The following is a 19,910-nucleotide window of genomic DNA, read 5'->3' as shown; positions in this document are numbered from 1 at the left end:
CCTGAAGACATCAGAACTTTTTATATTAAAAGTCTTGGGTGAAGTCCATTTAAAAAAGACAGTATGTTAAATTTTTGCCTTTTAAAACAATAAACCAAGTATGGTGGGAAAATCCAAGTGGTATTGAATCTCAAAGTATAATAATGAAGGAATTAGAAGATTATATTAATAAATAATTGAGCTCACTGTTAAGTTTAAATCTGTATGTTCTTTCTTTGGATCCGTTTTCAACCTTTTATGTATTTTCCTACTTCTTAGCCCAAGGATATTTATTATGTTCTAGTTTTTCTAATGTTTTAATGTTTTGTAGAAAAATGCTATGTTGTAGGGCTAATTTCTTTGTGGATTGAGAAAAAAGATTAGGCTGATATCATTTGTTCTTTAGAGATGGGTTAATTCCTGTGTATTCTCTTTCTTTTTAGGCCAATTTGCGTCAGAAAGCTACTCACTCAGTACAAACTGATCTCAGTCACATGAGAAGAGAAAATTGTTCACAGGTGTACCCACCCAAGGATGCTGGCACGCAGTCTAAGAGAGAAGGCAGCAGCCAAGTGCCCAGGCCCCAGATTTACATAGCTGGTCTCCGTGGGGGACAGGGTAAAGTCACCTCTGGGGTCAAGGTGAACTTAACTAGAGCTGTTGATGAGACCTAGTTAGAGACTGAATTTTTAAAGTAGAGCTCACCAAGTTATGAGCAGTGGCAAATATTATATTGACAAGTATCTTTGCATCCTTTAAAATTAGTTAATTTTGTGGGTCTGGCACATTCATCGGTTGTGTGAATGTTTTCTGGATTCTCATGTATATTCGCTGTCAACCTGCTACAAAAAACTAAAAGTTGTTCTCTGTAACACATTTTGCATTCTATTAAAATTGAAAAGTAAAACTCTGTCCACTCAGCTTTTATTTGTCAGAAAAAGTTTGGCAGCATTAAAGGCTGAAATTATGATGCTCTTTAGATATTAATATATTTATAAGATTGTGACTGAGATAGAAGCTTATTTATTTCTAAAATCATATTTAATGTTAAACATTAAAATTTTATTTTATTTTTTTAAACATTAAAATTTTAAAGTCTAGGCAGTATTTTCAGCCTCATTAGCTATTAAATGTTGACATAGGTGAAACTGATGTATAATAAGACCTCGCTAATTTGGAATAATTAGCGCAGAGGTCACGTGAATTTTAAAAATCTGGAAATTTTACATAAAATCCGGATTTCTGGCCCCTTGACAAAAATCAGAATATTTGGCAGTACTTGGCTGGCATTCCTGTGAATAGCGGCTGTGCTCTCTCATAGGCCAGGCACTTCCGGTGCCCGTTCCTGCTGCCTTGTCTTGTTTGCCTGACCCCATTGGCAGTTGTGTTTAGGGCCCATGTGAATTACTGATAGCTGAATTTTAGAGCTATAATTTTATTACTGTCTTACATAATTTTAATACCAACTCCTGGATAATAAAGACTCCCAGGTGGAGGGACTGTTAAACGTGCTTTAATGACGAGGGGATCATTTATATTTAGTGTATTTTTTCCTGCCTTGGTGACTTTTATTAAGGTGTTTATATAATTTGTTTTCTATGTAGGTTAAATGTTATTTTTAATATGAATATGTTTCAAAATCCATTTTCCACATATATCATGAAGGTAAACTTCAAACAGACCTACTTCTCAGTGTTTATGATTTTCATAGCTGTAGTTTAAAAATGATGTTAAAGATAGGTTGGCTGGCTGTTGAGGCAAGGCCTGGGGCAGGGGGGCGGGGGGGGGCAAGGATCTGGCCTTGAAGGAGGTGGGATGGTGAGAGCTAACACTGAACTTTACAACATCAGGTTTTTTATTTTATCTGTTCTATCAACCCTCATTTGATTCTGCAAGACTTCTAAACACAGAAAAGAATGGCTGGTGAGCCATAATTTGGGGTTATCAAGTTAAGGCTGGAAGTAAAATTTCCAAATAATAAAAATACCAAACCCAGTTTGAAAAGCTCAATTTAATATCAGAAAGTTGCCTGGTAAGTACAATAGAGCCAGAATAAAGGGAGCTAGACCAAATGGTCCTCTGCTGGGATCTTGACCATCCACCCAAGCCCTAGTGCTCTCTAAAGATTCCCAACCACACGCTGGACCCCACGTCAGACGGTCACCCGCGTTTCAGCAGGTTGCAGGCCAAACTCATTGTCTTGGACAGACTTGTTTCTCCCTCTGTATTTCTTTCTGTGGTCAAAGGCCTCACCATCTACTCGGTAGTAGACATTAAAAACTTTTGACTGCCTTTTCCTCACAGCCCCTACATTTAATAAGTCAGCAAGCCCTATTGATTTGAATTGTCTGTGTCTTTCTGTTTTCGTCACCACTGCTATTGTTTAGGACTTAGTCCTATTACCTGATTCATTGGCATAATGTTTCTAACATATAAATCTGATCATTGTCACCCTGTCCTCTTCCCCCAACTTTTACTTCCTTCACTTAAACACCTACCAAGACTCATTTCTATTACCTAGGGGATAATGGGAAAATGCCTTCACATATTATATAAGACTTCAAAATATATCCATTTATCTTCCAGTTTCATTTTCTGCTCCTCTCTTGCTATCTCCTTACACTATACATATTAGGCAAGTTGAACCAAACTCTTCAAATATGTCATTGTCTTTAATACCAAAGTCCTCTGCTCTTGCTTTTCACTGTCACCTGGAATGTACTCCACAGACACCCTCATGAGATTATGTTTGTCCTCACACTGATTAGGTTTTACCTTTTCAGTAAAGGTTTTCCCCATCACCTTTGGGAGAATTAATTGCTTCTTCCTTTGGATTTTCACTAGATTGTAGTTAGACCCTTAGTAGAGTACTTAAAGTCAATAGGTATACATGTGGTCCTCTGTATTCTCCCTGTTAGATTGTGAATTCCTTGAGATTTGAACTGTGTTCTAGCCATTTTTATACCCCTGGCATTTGTATAGTATGTTGTTAGATGAATGAATGAATAAAAAGGGAATAAATGAAAGAACAAACTGGAGGCGGGCTATTGGTCAAGTGATTGTTTTAATAGTCAAGGTGGGAATTGATAAGAAGCTCAGCAGCAGAGTAGTCATTGGAAAAGAAGAGAGAATGGAACAGAGGAAAAAGGAGATTATTTTTTGAGAAGTGGTGGGAAATAAAGTTGGATAGGTCATGTTGGTATAGCTTTTGGAGAACGTTGAAAGCCAGGCAGAGGAATATGTTGCCTGTCAGAGGTCAGACATTAGGAAACCATTGCAGATTTTTCAACAGAAGATTGTGGGAGAGAGATGCTATGTTTGGGGAGGTGGCTAGGAAGCTGTGTTGCAAGAGTTAGGGTATGTGGTAATGGATGACATGAAGGGCAAATGTGAGATTTAATGAACAGGATAGAACATCTCAGGAAAAGGAAGGAAAAAATCACAGTATGACTTCAGGGTGTCTACGCTAGGAGACCGAGGATAATTGGGAAGAGGAGCTGATTGATCAAAAAAGAGAACACGTTCAGTATTAGAGAAATTGTGTTTTTAAGAGATAAAAATAAAGCAGAGGTGACTGGAATTTGAACTGGACAAAGGTAATTTGGGAGGTCATCCCCAAGGGAATGGGGATGGAATGAGGAGAAAGAGACAAAATGAGACCAAGGAGCAGTCAGAGGAGTAGACAAAGACATAAGGAATCTCTGTGGTCAAAGAAGTAAAGTCAAGATCTACTACTTACTAGCTGTGTTATTAATATTTTCCTGCTGCAGTTTCTTCATCATGAAAATCAGGATACTAATAGTTCCTAACTGATTGGGTTGTCAAGAGGATTAAATGAGTTAACCAATGCAAAGCATTTATATGGTAAGTGCTCTGTTAATGTTGACCAAGAAAGGAGGGAGTCTTGGTGTCTCATTCTACTGCACTCCCATCTTCACTTTGCCTACTTTCTGTTTTCAAGCTCTCAGTCAGTGCCTCGAATAATGCTTGGCACATTATGGCTTTCAGTCAATGTCTGATAAATAAACAGAAGAGGATAAGAAATGAGAAAAGTTCGATGGAGTACAGAGTTGGCTTGAGTAGAAGATTGCAGTAGGCAGAAAATGATAGAAATAAGTACAGACTACAAATCAGTACTGCTTGGTAGGAAAAGAAAAATGAGATTATGGTAGCTAAAAAACGAAGCAGAGGCAAGGGAGAGTTAAGCTCCAATAAGAAATGTTTAGATGTTGATGATTGTTACTCATGTTTTGCTCTTAAAGTCTAGACACTGAATTTTACGTTGTCTCCTTGTATTTTTTAACTCTCAATTACAAAATGCAACAATTCTTTTCAGCTTGTCTTTAGTAATATTACACCATAGGAAGGAATTGTTTTAAAATACTAACCTAACAAATTGGGATGTAATTTTCTTAATAGCAGAATGAGAAAAACATGCTTAAGTTGTCATGGAAACAATTATGTTTAGGTGTCTGCATTTGCCTAAATGTTCTTTATGGTTAATGATTTACTATGCTTGAAACTTCACCACTTTTAATAATCTATTATATAGCTGTATCCTGAATTTGACTATAACTTCCTTAAGCCTTCTGGTATTGCTTACTGCACAGCTTACACTTTTACTTTAGTACCAGTGGATAGAGTAATGGGCTTCCTTTTGTATAATTCATTGACACTAGGGTAGCTGTCATGCCTGAGCAGAGATAGAAGTGAGCAGGATTTCAAGGCAAATACTGCAGCTTGGTAATGACCATCAGGAATATCATTAGGGTTTCAGATGGCGATATAGCAGTAGTTGTTTGAGACACAGTCAGTTTAGCTCATTAACAGGCAAATGACCCTGTGGTTCACATGTTGAAGATGACTGCTTCTCGCAATAACCACGGTTGATAGAAGGCTAGGCATACACAAAAGCAGCACATTGTCAATAGGTTTTCCTCCAAGACTTAGGATAATTCAGAATGAGAAAGTAAAATTTAGCTCACATGTAAAGAATGTAAATATCTGCTTGGCCATTCACTGGGCTGATATAACAAACAGAAACACCAGCTGGAAAGTTAACAGGAAATAATATTTACCTGAAGGGTATGCTCAGTAAAGTATAATAACCACCCCCTCTTCTGAGTGTCTACTTTCTAACTCAATGAAACATTTTGTTCTCTGAAAGCATACGGGGTTAGGAACCTTGCTGTTGAAATTGTTATCAGCAGGAATGAAATGGCCTGCTTTTGCTTGGAGGATTTAAGTCACTTTGACACAAAGAAGCAGCCTCAATTTCCAGTCTAGAAGCAAAGCCTTCCATTTCAGGGGCTCCTGAATACAGCAGTCCACATCCGGTAACTTTGTTGTTTTCAAGAAAACAGGATCCTGAGACTATTCTTCAGTCCAGATCTGATGTTGACTTCTTTATAAACAGCCCTGATTCGAATCAAAACACTGCTTCCTTTAAATTTCACCCAAGTGCATCCATCTCCCAGATTTTATAACTCTTTCTTTGTTTCCAGAGACATCCCACACAATTTCTGTAGTGTGAGATTTCCCTCACTGGAATGGATCAATATATCTGACTTTCTCTAAATATAGGTTTGTCCCTAGTGGTCTTGGGCTGAACAGGTTAGGACAAGAGGCATCAAAATCTAGCCAAGGTTCATGCCAATGCTTTGGGACAATTAAAATTTATTAAGAAAAGTAGAGTTCAGTAGCATATGTTATGTGAACCAGAAATGTCACAAAAAACAGCTCAACAGCATTTTACCTACCACCCTAATTATAGTGTGTGTGTGTGTGTGTGTGTGTGTGTGAGAGAGAGAGAGAGAGAGAGAGAGAGAGAGAGAGAGAGAGAGATACTATTCTCTACCAGAAAGAACCATAGTTCCTTGAAGTGTAGCTGATTCCATGACCTAGGACAGGGAAGTATCAACATTGGCTGGAACCTCTTGTTGCCAGAAATAAAGAATGCTTCAAAAATCTTGTGCAGATGTAAAGAAACAGTAGGTTTACAAGGGCCATATTGGGATAACTTGAGCATCAAAAGAAGAATAATTATATTTAAGTTGAGACCATAATGATACTCCAAAATGGGAAGAGCTAAACCGCACAAAGCTGTAGTTGTAAAACAAAAGAAGGAATGTATGATGGAATGTTTTCCATTATTAAAGTTAATTTCAAGTACACGTGTGAATTTTTTGTTTAAGTGTATACATAGGAACATATGTAATAAGGAACTGTACCAATTACAGGAAGAGGTGAGAAGCACCAGTGAGCACATATACAACCCGGTAGAGGGAAGGTCCAACAGTGTTCCAAAATGAGATTAATCAAATGTCCGACTCTGCGTTGGTGGTATAGTGGTGAGCATAGCTGCCTTCCAAATGTCCGACTCTACAAAGCTTCTTCTAATAGTAATGTGATGCTAATAAGGCATGCAAATTTTTCCAATAATGTTAGTAAACTAGATTTATCTACATATATGTATATCTAGTGATAAGACAATGGCATATAACAATCACTCAAACCTCTGAAAAGTCATTTTAGGGAAAGATGGTGCTACAAGAGGTGTAGGCTTCTGGGTATTTTAGATTCTTGTATCCTGTTCCCGTAAGGGCTGAGATACCTTTATATTTTAACCAATCCGCGTTATCTGGAAAAGCTTTCATTTTGCCAATGAATTGTTTCTAGCAACGCTTATGCTTATTAATATCCTCTAGTGAAAGTGAAGATTATAGCGATTGAAGTAAATGCCTGTTGACACGTCTAACATTTTTGAAGCCCTTTTGTTGTGAGAAGATCATGTAGTTAGAATATCTGGCCAAGTAATAATCAATGACAATGCTGACAATAGGGACACAGCCACAGACTTCTGAAAAATATATAAATCATATTAAGTTTAAGTAAGCGGTAACAATGCAAGGTAATGAGCAAAGTGAAAGTTACAAAAGTTGGCGAAAGTAGTTTCTGTTACTTTGCGGGTTCTGGGGGTTTCTACAACAGCTCTGACAGGCATAAATCACCAAGTCTTAAGTCCTATTTGCTACGAAATCACCTTGGTGAGGACTACAATTCCCAGAAGGCAACGCTCTGCTCCCTTGACCCGGCTTCCTTAGCCGGCCGGGAGATGTAGTTTACAGAATGACGCCTTCGACTCGACTTTTACGCACTTGTCAGCAAGGACTCGGCCGTAAAGGCCTCTCCTCCATCCGGGTCTTCCCATTTTCGGGGGTAGCTCGGATTGCTGAGCCTAATCTTGGTGCCAGGCTAGGCAGGAAGTCGGCGGACGGTCGGCGGGCGAGGCGCTCTAGGCCGAGTGATTTTCGTCTCTATGACCACAAGGAGGCGGTCTCGGGTGTCCCGAGGACGGCGCGCGGAGGGGGCGTGCGTCAGTTCCGCGCGGGGCTGTCGGGGAACCATGGCTGCCCCAAGAGGTGAGGCCGGGGGCCGCCGGGACTGGGGAGTCCACGGGGGGCGGTGGCGCGCGAGCGTCAGCTCCTGCCCGCGCCCGCGGGTCTCCGGGGCCAGGCCGAGGCGTCGGGCATCGGGAGTTTGTTTGGAGCCGCTCTGTGGCGTGAGCCTGTGCCTCCGCCTGTCTAGGCGGCGCGGGGCAGTCAGCCTCCTGTGGCTGTCTTCCCCCTGGCGGACTTCGCTCGGGGCCGCTTGGCAGCCCCAGACCGCGCCTGCCCCGACGAGGTTGCAGTGAGTGGGTGGAAACCAAATTCAGACAGGCCCAGCCTGCGGCGGAGCTGGAGAGGGGTCAGAGCGCAGCTCCCGGGCGGGACCCGCATCACCCGGCGGGAGGCAGGACTGTGCTCCATTCCGGCCGGGGTCGTCGTGGCTGCGGTCTCTTCGGCGCCTTCTGCCCTACGGATGCTCAGAGGCTTAAGGGCATGCTCCGGGCGCGGAGCCCAAGTAGCGGCTGGTCCCTGTAACAGTCACAGAAAACATCACTGGGGCATTAAAACAGCGCAGAAACCGTAACGAGATGGAGAAAGCAGTCGTTAACAGAGTTCCTTCCCTGGAGAATATTGTATGTGGTTAGAAGGAACACTTTGATATTTTGGGTGGAGGGCGAGATTCACCGCTTTCCCCCCAGGGATGGCACATTAGAGTAATAATATTTGATGACTAATTGCCATTTCATGAGAGTGATTCTCATTAACCCCGAAGCACATTGTTTTGCTGAGTGGGGTATGTAAGTTAGGAACAGAGCTGAAATTTTTGGACCTCAGAGCTGTAGCTAGGATAGGTTGAGCGACATCCGGATTCCTTCTCCACCCTTCTCCCACAGGGCATTTGGTTTCACCTCTGAATAAATGTTAAAAAAATATTTGAAGGATATCTTTCTGCTGGGTGCCAAGTTATTTTCCTGGTTGGGGAACCCATGTTTATCATAAAGCCCTGCCCAGGGGCATTGTCTGTGGTTGCGTATCATGCGCTTAGGCATTCTCCTATTTCAAGTCCAACCTTAAGAGTCTTTTTGTAGCAACACAGGAAATAAGGGGGAAAAATAGAATTGTTTTGATAACTAACATAGGATGGGGACAGCAAGATTAATGATGAGCAGAACTTCAAAATTACAGAACTCAAATCATCTGAAGTAGTTGCAATAATTTACAGACTTAGGCTTATTGTCAGTAAATACTTGTTGTGCCTTTGCCATAAGTCTTATATGCCCACTATAAACGTATGATACTAACATTATATTATAAAGATATATTAAATACGTAATTGATTATATCCCAAACTAGTGTCAGTATGCCACATAATCTTGCAGTTGAGGCATTCTTCAGGAACCAAATCTTTGCTTCACTGGTTGACATTTAAAATCAGCTGTGTTTTGTGTATGTATGTGTGTGTTCATGTATTTGGAAAGTTTTGTTTTGCAATTTTCAAATATAATGGGTTTTAAAAAGTATTTTGTGTTTGAAATTAGGAAGCATTTTGAGGTATAACATTGATTAACTTCTATAAACATAATGCTGTCTACTAAGTAATATCTTTGTTGTACATATTTTCCAGAAAATGTCAGTTTATTATTCAAGTTATATTGCTTGGCAGTGATGACCCTGGTGGCCGCAGCTTACACCATAGCTTTAAGATACACAAGGACATCAGACAGAGAACTCTACTTTTCAACCACAGCCGTGTGTGTCACAGAAGTTATAAAGTTATTGCTAAGTGTGGGAATTTTAGCTAAGTGAGTATAAATACTTTTTAGTGTGTTAAATTGTTAATTTTCCACTTAGTTAAGGTATTTTCTTTATTAGAGAATTCAAGCTATGTCTTCATATGTTTGATCACTCTAGAGCTGTGTTTCTCAACTTGGGGCAGTTTTGTTCCACAGGAGATCTTTTTTGGTTGTGTCCACTTGGCTGATGCTACTGGCATCTGCTGGGTGGAGGCTGAGGATGCTGCTGAACTTTCTACAACGCGCAGAACAGCCCTCCTCAGCAGAGAATCATCCAGCCCCACGTAACAGTAGTGCTGAGGTTGAAGAACCCTGCTCTAAACGAGGGGTTGGCAAATTATGACCTGGGGACCAAACCCTGTTTGCTGCCTCTCTTTGTTGCAGCAGAGACTGTGTGACTCATGACGCCTAAACTATTTACCATTTAACCCTCACAGAAAAGAATGACTTCTGTTTAGAGGCATATATGATAATAATTAATGTTTCTTGTGTGTTTTGTGTGTTAAGTGCTAAGTGCTTTTCATATAAATCATCTAACTTAATCTGTAGACATTTTTTAGATAAGTACTGTACTCTTGTTTTACCTGGACAGCACTGGAGGTTCCTCAGTGTTACAGTTTTATAAACATGTGGCAGCACTGGGCTTTGAATTGGTAACATCGTATGAGAGTCATTTTAGCTAAGGTTGCAGTATAAGAGAGGCTTAGGAATAGGGGCTTTGGAGTGACACAGACATAATTTTAAAACTTGATGCAGTGAGATTCTGACTTTGTACACATCTCTTAACCTTTCTAAGTTTTAGTTTCTTTATATTTTAATTGCAGAAAATAATATAGGGTTGTGAGAATTAAATAAAATCTGGTAGGAAATTGCATTGGGGAAAAATTGATGAGATGCGGACCCTTTTGGGTCATATGGCAGGTGAGAGATGTGAGTTAGTGAGAGTGGGGCACCAGTGAGGAATAGCATGTGTGTAAGCTTTTAGGTAGAAACAAAGTTCATATAAACACTTTTAAATTTCATTTAACAAATATTTATTGATTTCTGTGTTATGGTTTCTTAAAAAGTGTTGAATATACAAGTATGAATGAAATAGATATGGTTTCTCCTTGCTTGGAGCTTCGGCTTAGAGGAAGAGAGAGAAAATAAACCAGTAAATACACGCATGATGACAAATAATCATGTGAAAAAATACTCAAAGTGGTTTGGGGAGGGAGAAAAGAACAAAAATAACTTGAGGCCACATGGTGGCAAGCTTTAATATATTTGTCACGCACTTGGGTGGTTCAGTCATTTAAGCATCTGCCTTCTGCTCAGGTCAGGATCTCTCAGCGGGGAGTTTGCTTTTCCCTCTCAGACTGTCCCTCTCCCCTGGTGCTCACATGTTCTCAAATAAATAAAATCTTAAAAAAAAATTATCTTTTGGGCTGAGATACTGTGGCAGCTTAACTTGTTAGGTTGCAAGTAGGGTAAAATTTCAGATCTTTCACAGTTTCTTAACAAGATTCCTTTTTATGGAGATTTGACTTTGCTTAGGGGACTCTTCATTCTGGATAACGTCAGATAATTGAGAGGTCTTATTGTACCTTTAAAAGGCAGTGTTCCAAAGGCAAAAATCTCTGTTTAAAACTCTAAAACAACTTCTACATAACAACGTAAGAGTTTAATAAAATCTTAAGGCTTGGCTTCTTTTATGACAAACATAGGGATATTGGAAGAAGAGGGATAAGGGAACCCATCTCTTCTTTTTTTCCTCCAAATTCCATGGGGAGAAAAAATTGTGACTCAGGAATGAAATAGGACTGTCAGGCATGACAGCAGCCATTTTTAAACTGTAAGGTCAAATCATGATTCAGTTGTTTGGTAACTGTTAGGAATTTTTAAGAACCAATGTGCAAAAATAAAGCAGTGAGGCCTTTGGTGTAACTCAGCCATTGAGCTGTGTTCTGCCAATCCACCTGTATAGACTTTGTTTTACTTTGATGCTTTTCCAGCCTTGCAAAGCTTGGTGTGTAGTATTTCTTTTTCTTCAGTTATTCAATGTTATGGGTATGGTCAGTTGTAGTTTATTTTGTGGAAACCTTTTTGGAAATTACATAAAAATAAAAGCACAAAAATTTCTAAGAATTCACCAGCCAAGTCAAATAATGGTGCTGAAATGACAGCAGTGTGGAAAACCAAATACTGTACTTGATCAACATCATCATCATCATCAATAATTAGTTGCTGTGTCTGTCACCAGCATAATGTAAAGGTTTACAAGAGAGGCTCTTTTATGAACCTGTACCTGCAGAGTACACAAGACCAGAGACAACCAAGAAAAGTAAAGAATTATGACATACATAGTTTTGGTAGTTGGCATTTGACATTATATGACTAACAAGAATTTGGCGGTCAAGAAGAATCATTTAAAGCACACAAAGTTTCTGTGTGGAAAAAGCATTGGCAAAAAATTTACAAAACATGAAATTAGATACATTTGAAATTATTGGATTTTAAAGTGAATATAATTTTTATGGAGAATGTGTTGGTAAATTTTCATATGCTTATTCAAAACACATTGGCAGAAAATAAATACCTGTGCTTCATAAAGAAAATATTTTATTTCTTGGAACAAAGAATTTACTTAGAATGCTCATTTCTTAGAATGGGAAAAAAGTGAAAGATAAAGGAGAATTATTTCAACCTAGGAAGTCAGAGATTGATACTTACAAAATGAAATGAAAGGACATGGCAATTGCTTCTTTAGCCATATGTGATGAGACACTTGATAATGAAACTAAACACGGCTATTTGGGAAAGATACCCCGTGAAAATGTTGAAAGTTGGTTCTAGATCTTGAAGGGACAACCAGCTTATATTAATAAGCTGTTAGTAACTGTTTCCAGTTTGGAATATGGAAAAGATGAATAAAATACATGGCCAGACTCTGGGCTACTAGAAATGAACAGTTAAGAGTTGCACAAGTGAAAGACCCAATAACTTTTTATTTGTCCTTTTGATTTAATTGTGTGAGGTTTGCAAAGAAGTAAAAGATTTTCTAGATACTCTCCATGCTGTCATTTCTTTGTATACCTAATAAAACTGACAACTTAAAAAAAGTGCGTCAAAGGCAAATAGGATGTTAGTAGTGTGTCAAAAACACAAGTTGGATATTACTGCTTTATTTTACTGTGATGGAGAAACTTAAAATATCAGAAAGTATTTGTGGTAAGAGTTTAGATTTTGTTTTCAAAGTAGAAGCAATACTTTATCATTTCAGAGAGGTTAACAATTTCAGGACATTATGGGAGAATGTGAAAATTACATTAGAAGTAACTAAAAGTTTGTACCTTAAAAAAATTCTCTTCAGAGAAGAAAAAGAAAAAATTAGATCCTGATGATAAAATAAAATTTTCCCATACTGTGAAAATAAAGTTAATGTAAAAATTAGACAACATGTTAACCAAATTCTGATTAGAAAATTTTGGAGGACAGGAAGAGGAAAAAAACCCGGAACTACTATTTAAATGGGAAAAAAAAATTATTAAAGAAAGTACAGGCTTCTTCCCTTCTTCCCACTCTTTACCTTGTGATAAAGTGCAATAATTTTATAGAGTTGACATAAATATTATTTCAGAACTTCAATTTTATCTGAACTATGCAGAGCCTAACCTCATAGACCAGTTTGGCTGTTTGTTTATTTAGTATGGTCTCTACAATAATGCTCTTTGCTCAGTAATATGTTTAGTCTTGGCTGATTGTTAAAGAAGTACATATTTTATTCTATGTAGAGATGGGGGCAGAGACTCAGGAAAGTTCTTGAAATTCTTTTTTTTTTTTTTTTAAAGATTTTATTTATTTGTCAGCGAGAAACACAGCCAGAGAGGGAACACAAGCAGGGGGAGTGGGAGAGGGAGAAGCAGGCTCCCCACTGAGCAGGGAGCCCGATGCGGGGCTCGATCCCAGGATTCTGGGATCATGACCTGAGCCGAAGGCAGATGCTTAATGACTGAGCCACCCAGGTGTCCCAGTTCTTGAAATTCTTAATGTCTTTTTCATAATTAAGGTTCACTTACAGAGAAACACATCACTGCCACATCCAAATAATCTGTTTCCCTTCCTCCAAATATTTTAAACACAGTCGTGCTTATGTCTATTTCAATATATTGATGTAATGGGACAGTCAGGTTCATTCATTTATCAAACCCCAGTTCTGTGCTCAACACTGTTTCAGATGTAAGAAGTATAGTTGCAGACTACAAAGGCATAGTTCTGTCCCAGTGGAGCTGATAGTCTAGTGGAGAACCAGACACTAAGCAAATGAGTAACAAATTTGCGGTGTTAAGAAGGATAAGTAGAGGATGCTGTAAATAAGTAGAGGGTCTCCATTTGGGTTGGAAGCTCTCTCTCTGAGAAAGTTACATTTAAACCTAGACCTGAAGATTGAGTGGAAGTTGTGTAGGAAAAGAGCTCAGAGAAGGCAGAGAGAACAGTGTGTTTGAAGTCCCCGAAGCAGAAAAATTCTTGACTCTTAAGTAACAACAGCAGCAAATCAGTATGTCTGCAGTGTTGTGAGAAGGGAGTGGTGCTAAGATGAAGCAGGAGAGGTCTGCAAGGTATCAAGAATAAGTCCATGGCCCTGTGAAGAATTTTGGATTTAAGTGCATTTGGAAATAATTGAATGGTTTAATTCAGGGACTAACCATGGCAATCCATTTTGCTTTAAGAGTCACATTGATCTTTGAGGAAAATGGATTAGAAGGGTGCCAAGAGTTGGAAGTAAGGAAGCTTATTAGAGGCCAGGCATAATGGCCTACTATAACAACACAGGATGAAGAGAAGCTAATGGATCTGAGTTATGTTCTGGAAGGAGAATCTGTAGATGTTGGTGATGGGGTTGGGTACACAGTCGATTTGTATTTTTCACAGTAGTTATGTTCTATGAGGTCACCATGCACGCTGATTTAGTGAATATTGATCTAGTGCTCCTAGGGGAAAAACAGTGTTAGGTTCCTGTGAGCCTCTGGTCACAATATTTTCATCAACTGATCAGTATATAACCTTGTTTTATGTGTGTTTCTGTTTAAAGACACCCTATTTCATATATGTTGATTCGTTTAGCATTGAACCACAGCCAATAGCACTATAAGTCATGCCTAACGAAATCTTATCTAACATGTATTTTCTCCTTAAGGCACATTACAGCTGTCTTGGATTTGGACAGTATGTTTGGGGGCCATTTTAAACAGCAGAATCACCACCAGAAAGCCCCCAAATGTGGAAAACGTGGCACTAAATAGACTACGTTTGCTTACAGTATAAGAACTGAAACAAGAAGGCAGAGCATTGCCTTTTGTGACCTCAACTGGGAATGTGTATATTAGGCAACTCAAATTTTTGACCTCTCTGTGCATGTCTGCCTATGATTGTATTGATTTTGGGGTTGCAAATACACTTTAGCAAATAGGCAGATTCGCACATACAGAACCCACGAGTAATGAGGATCAACTACAGTAGGCGAGGGAAGAGAGGTGTTAAGAATCATATCTATGTTTCTTAATATTAAAAAACTGGGTAAATAGAGTTATTTTTTTTTCTGAGGAATAAAAGCAGATTTTAGGGAAGGGGATATCAATAATTTAATTTTGGGTAGGTACAATACAAAGTTTTTAGTGCCTCTGAGACATCCAAGTGGGCTATGGAGAAAAGGCAGTTGTGTAGATGCATCTGGAACACAGAAGAGAGGTCTGGGCTGGAGAAATAAATATGGATGTCCTTATCACATAAAGTATTTAATTTCATGGGATTAGAAGAGATTGTCAGAAGAGAGTAGTCTCATAAAAGTATTCTCATTTTCAATGCGCTTTAATGCCATATACCTTAAAGATTCCTATTTTCTGGACAATATAACCAGAAACCACAGAACCTACATAAAGAGGAACATACAATAATAGGTGCAATATGTTTAGACAAACGGAAAGCTTATTTAAAAAAATCAAGAGTCAGTCTGGTCTGAAGCAGTGTCCTACAATTTTGTAAGAGTTAAATTAAGCAGACGAAGGTAAGCATAACTTCAACCAAGTGCCCAAATTAGGTAAATTAGAATATTTAGGTCCTAAGAATTTAAGCAGAGGCAATTGTAGCTCTGGGGATGGTTCCTGGTGAGCTTTGGAGATCTCAAGTCTAGGCACTCCTCTCTTGTGTCAGAAACTTTGAGACTGGAAAGGGCCTAATTAACATATTCTGGTCTAATAAATTTGACCTGACCAAATGGATCAGCAAGGTTCCAGACTCATGTTTTAAATGAATGGGCAGTCTCTCAGGATTTGAGGTGGTGGGGAGTTTCTGTACCTAGAGAATCCTACTTGGATAGAAGTCATGTTGGCAATCCAGGTCAGATGGCAGAGACCCCATTCTCTTTGGTTCTTTCTCTTCCTTTTTCCCTTTCCTGGGGGTAGGAGTAGTGGGGTTGCATTCCCTGAAGCATGGGTATTGTTAGTATGGTAAAAACCTTTGTAGTCTGAAGGGTATGGCTGGCTTGCTGAAACACTGGAAGGCAGCAGCTTAATTTTAATCTCAAATCTTTTCTTTGCCCTATTTATATATAGTAAAAAAAAATAAATTATAAGTGAAATTCACTTGAAACTTCTGTGTGATGTGTTTAGGATATTTAACTTTTTAAAGGAAACATAGACTTGCTTTGGTGAGGAGTGCAGTATATATTGGGGCAACAACAACTATGGATTTCATTTACATTTCTTCAGAAAAAAAGTAAAAACATCTTTCAGATGGTGGTAAGGGAGCAGAAGGCAGAGAAATGCATGCCTTGGTGTGGTCTCCAAGAAAATTGGGCATTAAATGCGGAAAATACTTCTGCTGTAATATATAATGTTGTAAGTTAAAACCGCTTAGGAAAACCAAAGAATAATGCTTCTTTTTGGCACTATTATGAAAATGAATTTTTGAGACCTAATGAGCAGATATCTAACTTCTTTAGAAAGCAAGAAACTACACTGTAGAATACAATCTGTTAATCACTGTCAAAATGTGTTATGTAAAAGGCCAAACATCTTTTAAGAGTGCAGCAACTAAATTTGCTGCATTCAGACTTTCAGGATTGTTGCTATTCAGACAGGCCGCCAGAGTGATGGTGTTAAGGAAACATTCTTTCCTGTCTCCCTTCAGATGGAGGGAAACATGCAGGTAAATACAGCCAATTTTCATTTCATTCTTGTACCTCTATTTTAGTTGTAGCTATAATTTCATCTTCTGTGATGAGAAATCTTAGGCTGAGGGAAGATGTATTTGCTGAAGATACCTAACAGTGATTGGCAGTGATAGGATTTAGATGTTCCCTGATCTCTAGTTTTCAGATTATGAGTCTTTCAGAACAGTGAAATGATTGAGTAGTTTTGATTAGCTAGGACAAAGAGTGTAGTAGCATTGTTAGACATTTCAGTAATTTTCAGTTTTATTTTTTGCTTTTTCTCTTATTTTTTTATTTCTGAATGCCAACATTTTGCCCATGCATATTTTATATTCTTTCTCTGCACATAGTTTTGCATTTTTTCCTGAACTATTTGAAAGGAAGTTTTACATAAGATGCCCCTTTGTCCCTAGATTCTTTAGTGCATATTTCCTGAAAACAAGACATTCTGTTACCTAATCATAAAATACCAAAATCGAGACATCAGTATTTACACAATACTATTATTTAATTGGCAGACCTTAGATAATTTTGCCAATTGCCCTAATGTCCTTTAATGGTAAAATAATTACATTTAGTTGTTATATCTCTAGCTTCCTTTAATTTGGGACAGTTCTTCCATCTTTTTTTTTCATGTCTTTGACATTGTTGAAGAGCATAGTCCGTATGTCCCCCAATTTATGTTTATTGAAAGCTTTTTATGATTAAATTTAGTTGTATTTTTTGTTTTTGTGGTCCGAAATATCACAGAAATGATTTTCCTCAGTGCAGTATATCATCAGGCATGCAATATCTGTCCTATCACTGGTAATTTAATTTTGATTGGATTAAGATAGTGCCTTCTAGCTTTCTCCACATAAACTTACCAATTTTCTCTTTGTAATTAATATCTTATGGAGAGATACTTCGTGGCTAAGTAAATACTGTTTCTCCTATCACTTTCACTTACTAAGTTTATTACCCATTGATGTTGCCAAATGGTAACTTCTTAATTCCATCACTCCTTGTACCTTTATTAGGTGGCCTTCTACTCTAAGAAGCGTTTCCTTTCTTTCTCTGTCTCTCCTCACACACTGCATAGATTCATGGATTCATTGTATGGGCTGGAAATCATTATCATTATTCATTCTGATGCTAAAATTATCCCAGATTAGGGCAGTGGGATCTTCTTCAAGCTTCTTCCCTGTTTCCTTCCTCCCTCCCTCCCTCTTTGAGCAGTTTATTTAGCATAGGAAGATGTTTAAGGCTTATCTTATACTTTACCTGCCCCAATCCTGAAATCATACATTTCTCCAAAAGCCTTGGTCCTTTTTTTTTTGGAGAGTGGTATTTAGAAACCATGATCTAGATACTAGGTGTGCCTATTGCTTCTGGGGTATCATTGCTGCTTGGCCCTTTCAGCAGAGGCAGGAAATCTATGTACATGTGTACGTATACACCTATCTATTTCTGTACTTCTGTATGTATATGGGTGATTAACATGAGTTATATATTTGATACGTATGATTCTGATCTAATAACCACAGTTTATTTTATTTTTTTATTTTTTTTTTAAAGGTTTTATTTATTTAATTGACAGAGAGAGGGAGAGACAGTGAGAGAGGGAACACAAGCAGGGGAAGTGGGAGAGGGAGAAGCAGACTCCCCGCCGAGCAGGGAGCCCGATGCGGGCCTCGATCCCAGGACCCTGGGATCATGACCTGAGCCGAAGGCAGTCGCTTAACCAACTGAGCCACCCAGGCGCCCCAACCACAGTTTATTTTAAACTTTCCTTTCCATATTTGCTCCCTTCTCTAATGGTGTTAAGTCTAGCTTCCATTATCCTTAAGATATTTATATATTTGCTTAGTCTTCGAGTACATAAGTAGATTCAGAGTTTCGAACATACAGCTGTGAAAAACCTACTAACAAATTCAGTATTTGTACATAGTTTTTTTTGCCTTTAGTTGTAGAGCATATAGTAAAAAGACTGTTTCTTAGAATACTTGGGTTAGTTCTCTTTTTCCCCTTTAGAGTAATTTTGTTATTCATTTAAAAAACTGGCAGGTTTTGTTTGTAATTAATTTTAGGTTTCCCTAAAATTTTGCTTATAATTTACAGTAATTTTCAGAATGTGAAGTTATACTTATTTCAGTGAGCTAGAGCTGCAAGAAAAGGAGTGCAGGGAAGAATTAATGGACGGCTGCTTTGATGAGATTTAAAGTTTACATGTTCTAAGTGGTGAGTTGTAATTACGTGCGCTATGCATATATACATGGTATATGCTGTGCTCCACTTTACTTTTTTTTCTTCCCTGCTTAAATGTTTTATCTTAGAGATTGTTCCATGTCAGTATTTAGAAATCTGTCTCATTCTTTTTAAGAGCTGCATGGTGTCCTATTATATGGATGTATTATACATACTAGGCTCTGTTGATGGGCATTTGGGTTCTACACAAAGGCATCTTTTTATATACACTATTGTGCATATGTATGATTACATCAGATCACTTTTAAATTGAAGAGGAAATTACTAAGTCCTATTTTTTGGGAGAGGGGACAGATTTGCAGTTTGATGTTGCAAAAGTTCTATATGTGATTAAGTTGATTTTTAAAAATCTTTGAGTTATAAATTACCAATTTCTAAGTTATAATCTGATTGAAACATAACAGTGTAACATTTAAAATATTTTGGTTTTTCAAACTAGTTACTACAGTTCACAGGAAAATTACTGGTTAGCCTTATGCTTTACTAAATGCTATCATAGCTATTAAAACTGACAGTTTTTATTTAAATCTGTCACTTGTGGGATGAAGAAATGGAAGTGCAAAGCTTTCACATTGTCTTAGAACAAAGTCAACCTTTTATTGTTTGCTATTCACCAGTCTATAAAGACAAAGTAAACCTAGCAGGATGTGTAAATATACTGTATTTTGGGTGTGTATAGTAATAAAACAAATACATTATGTAAGACTGAAGAAAATAATTTACTCCAGAAAAATTATTTTAATTATTTTCTAGTATTACCTGCAATAATGTAGCTGTCAAATACTTATTATAGATTATCCAGTCCTATTCTGTTTCTCCTGCTGGGTTTACATTTTCTTTTTATTGCTAAAACTTGGTTTATATTTTTTCATAACTTATTACTACATGTAACATTAGATCCAAACATTTACTTAACCTTTCAAACTTCCTTTTCTTTGTTTCCTTTCAAACTTTCCTGTTTGTCAGTCACTCTTCCAGAAGACCAGAAATACTGTTCTTTTTTTTTTTTATTTTTAAACTTTTATTTTATTTTTTTTTAAAGATTTTATTTACTTGACAGAGAGAGACACAGCGAGAGAGGGAACACAAGCAGGGGGAGTGGGAGAGGGAGAAGCAGGCTTCCCGCCGAGCAGGGAGCCCCACGTGGGGCTTGATCCCAGAACCCTGAGATCATGACCTGAGCCGAAGGCAGACGCTTAATGACTGAGCCACCCAGGCGTCCCCAGAAATACTGTTCTTCTAATAAAATCTTTAACACTGGGTTTACATCTTTTTTTTTTTTAAGATTTTATTTATTTATTTGAGAGAGAATGA

General features: G+C 38.1%; 2 protein-coding genes across 9 annotated transcripts in view; both read left to right on the top strand.

Moving 5' to 3' along the window:
- CFAP206 (cilia and flagella associated protein 206) overlaps positions 1-935 on the top strand; it is a 31,037-nt gene extending 30,102 nt beyond the window's left edge. For 3 of the 5 annotated variants that reach the window (XM_027602799.1, XM_027602798.1, XM_027602800.1), the window contains one exon: positions 423-886. In XM_027602799.1, coding sequence (XP_027458600.1) covers positions 423-653 — 231 coding nt within the window. In that variant the 3' untranslated portion in view covers positions 654-886. Of the gene's footprint in view, positions 1-422 lie in introns of all 5 variants that reach the window. The other 2 variants (XM_027602795.1, XM_027602797.1) reach the window with 1 other exon arrangement.
- Positions 936-7,171: 6,236 nt separating this feature from the next.
- The window catches only part of SLC35A1 (solute carrier family 35 member A1), a 57,922-nt gene continuing 45,183 nt past the window's right edge, over positions 7,172-19,910 (top strand). For 3 of the 4 annotated variants that reach the window (XR_003521311.1, XM_027601332.1, XM_027601330.1), the window contains exons 1-2: positions 7,181-7,400; positions 8,992-9,169. Coding sequence is in view for 3 of the 4 variants with exons in the window: in XM_027601332.1 (XP_027457133.1) it covers positions 7,298-7,400; positions 8,992-9,169 (281 nt within the window). In the remaining variant the exon portion in view is untranslated. Of the gene's footprint in view, positions 7,401-8,991; positions 9,170-19,910 lie in introns of all 4 variants that reach the window. The other variant, XM_027601329.1, reaches the window with a different exon arrangement.

Source organism: Zalophus californianus, chromosome 7 (genome assembly GCF_009762305.2).
Source record: "Zalophus californianus isolate mZalCal1 chromosome 7, mZalCal1.pri.v2, whole genome shotgun sequence".
NCBI classification, from domain to species: domain Eukaryota; kingdom Metazoa; phylum Chordata; class Mammalia; order Carnivora; family Otariidae; genus Zalophus; species Zalophus californianus.
The sequence above is the reverse complement of the archived record's forward strand: the minus strand, read 5'-3'. Positions and strand labels throughout refer to the sequence as shown.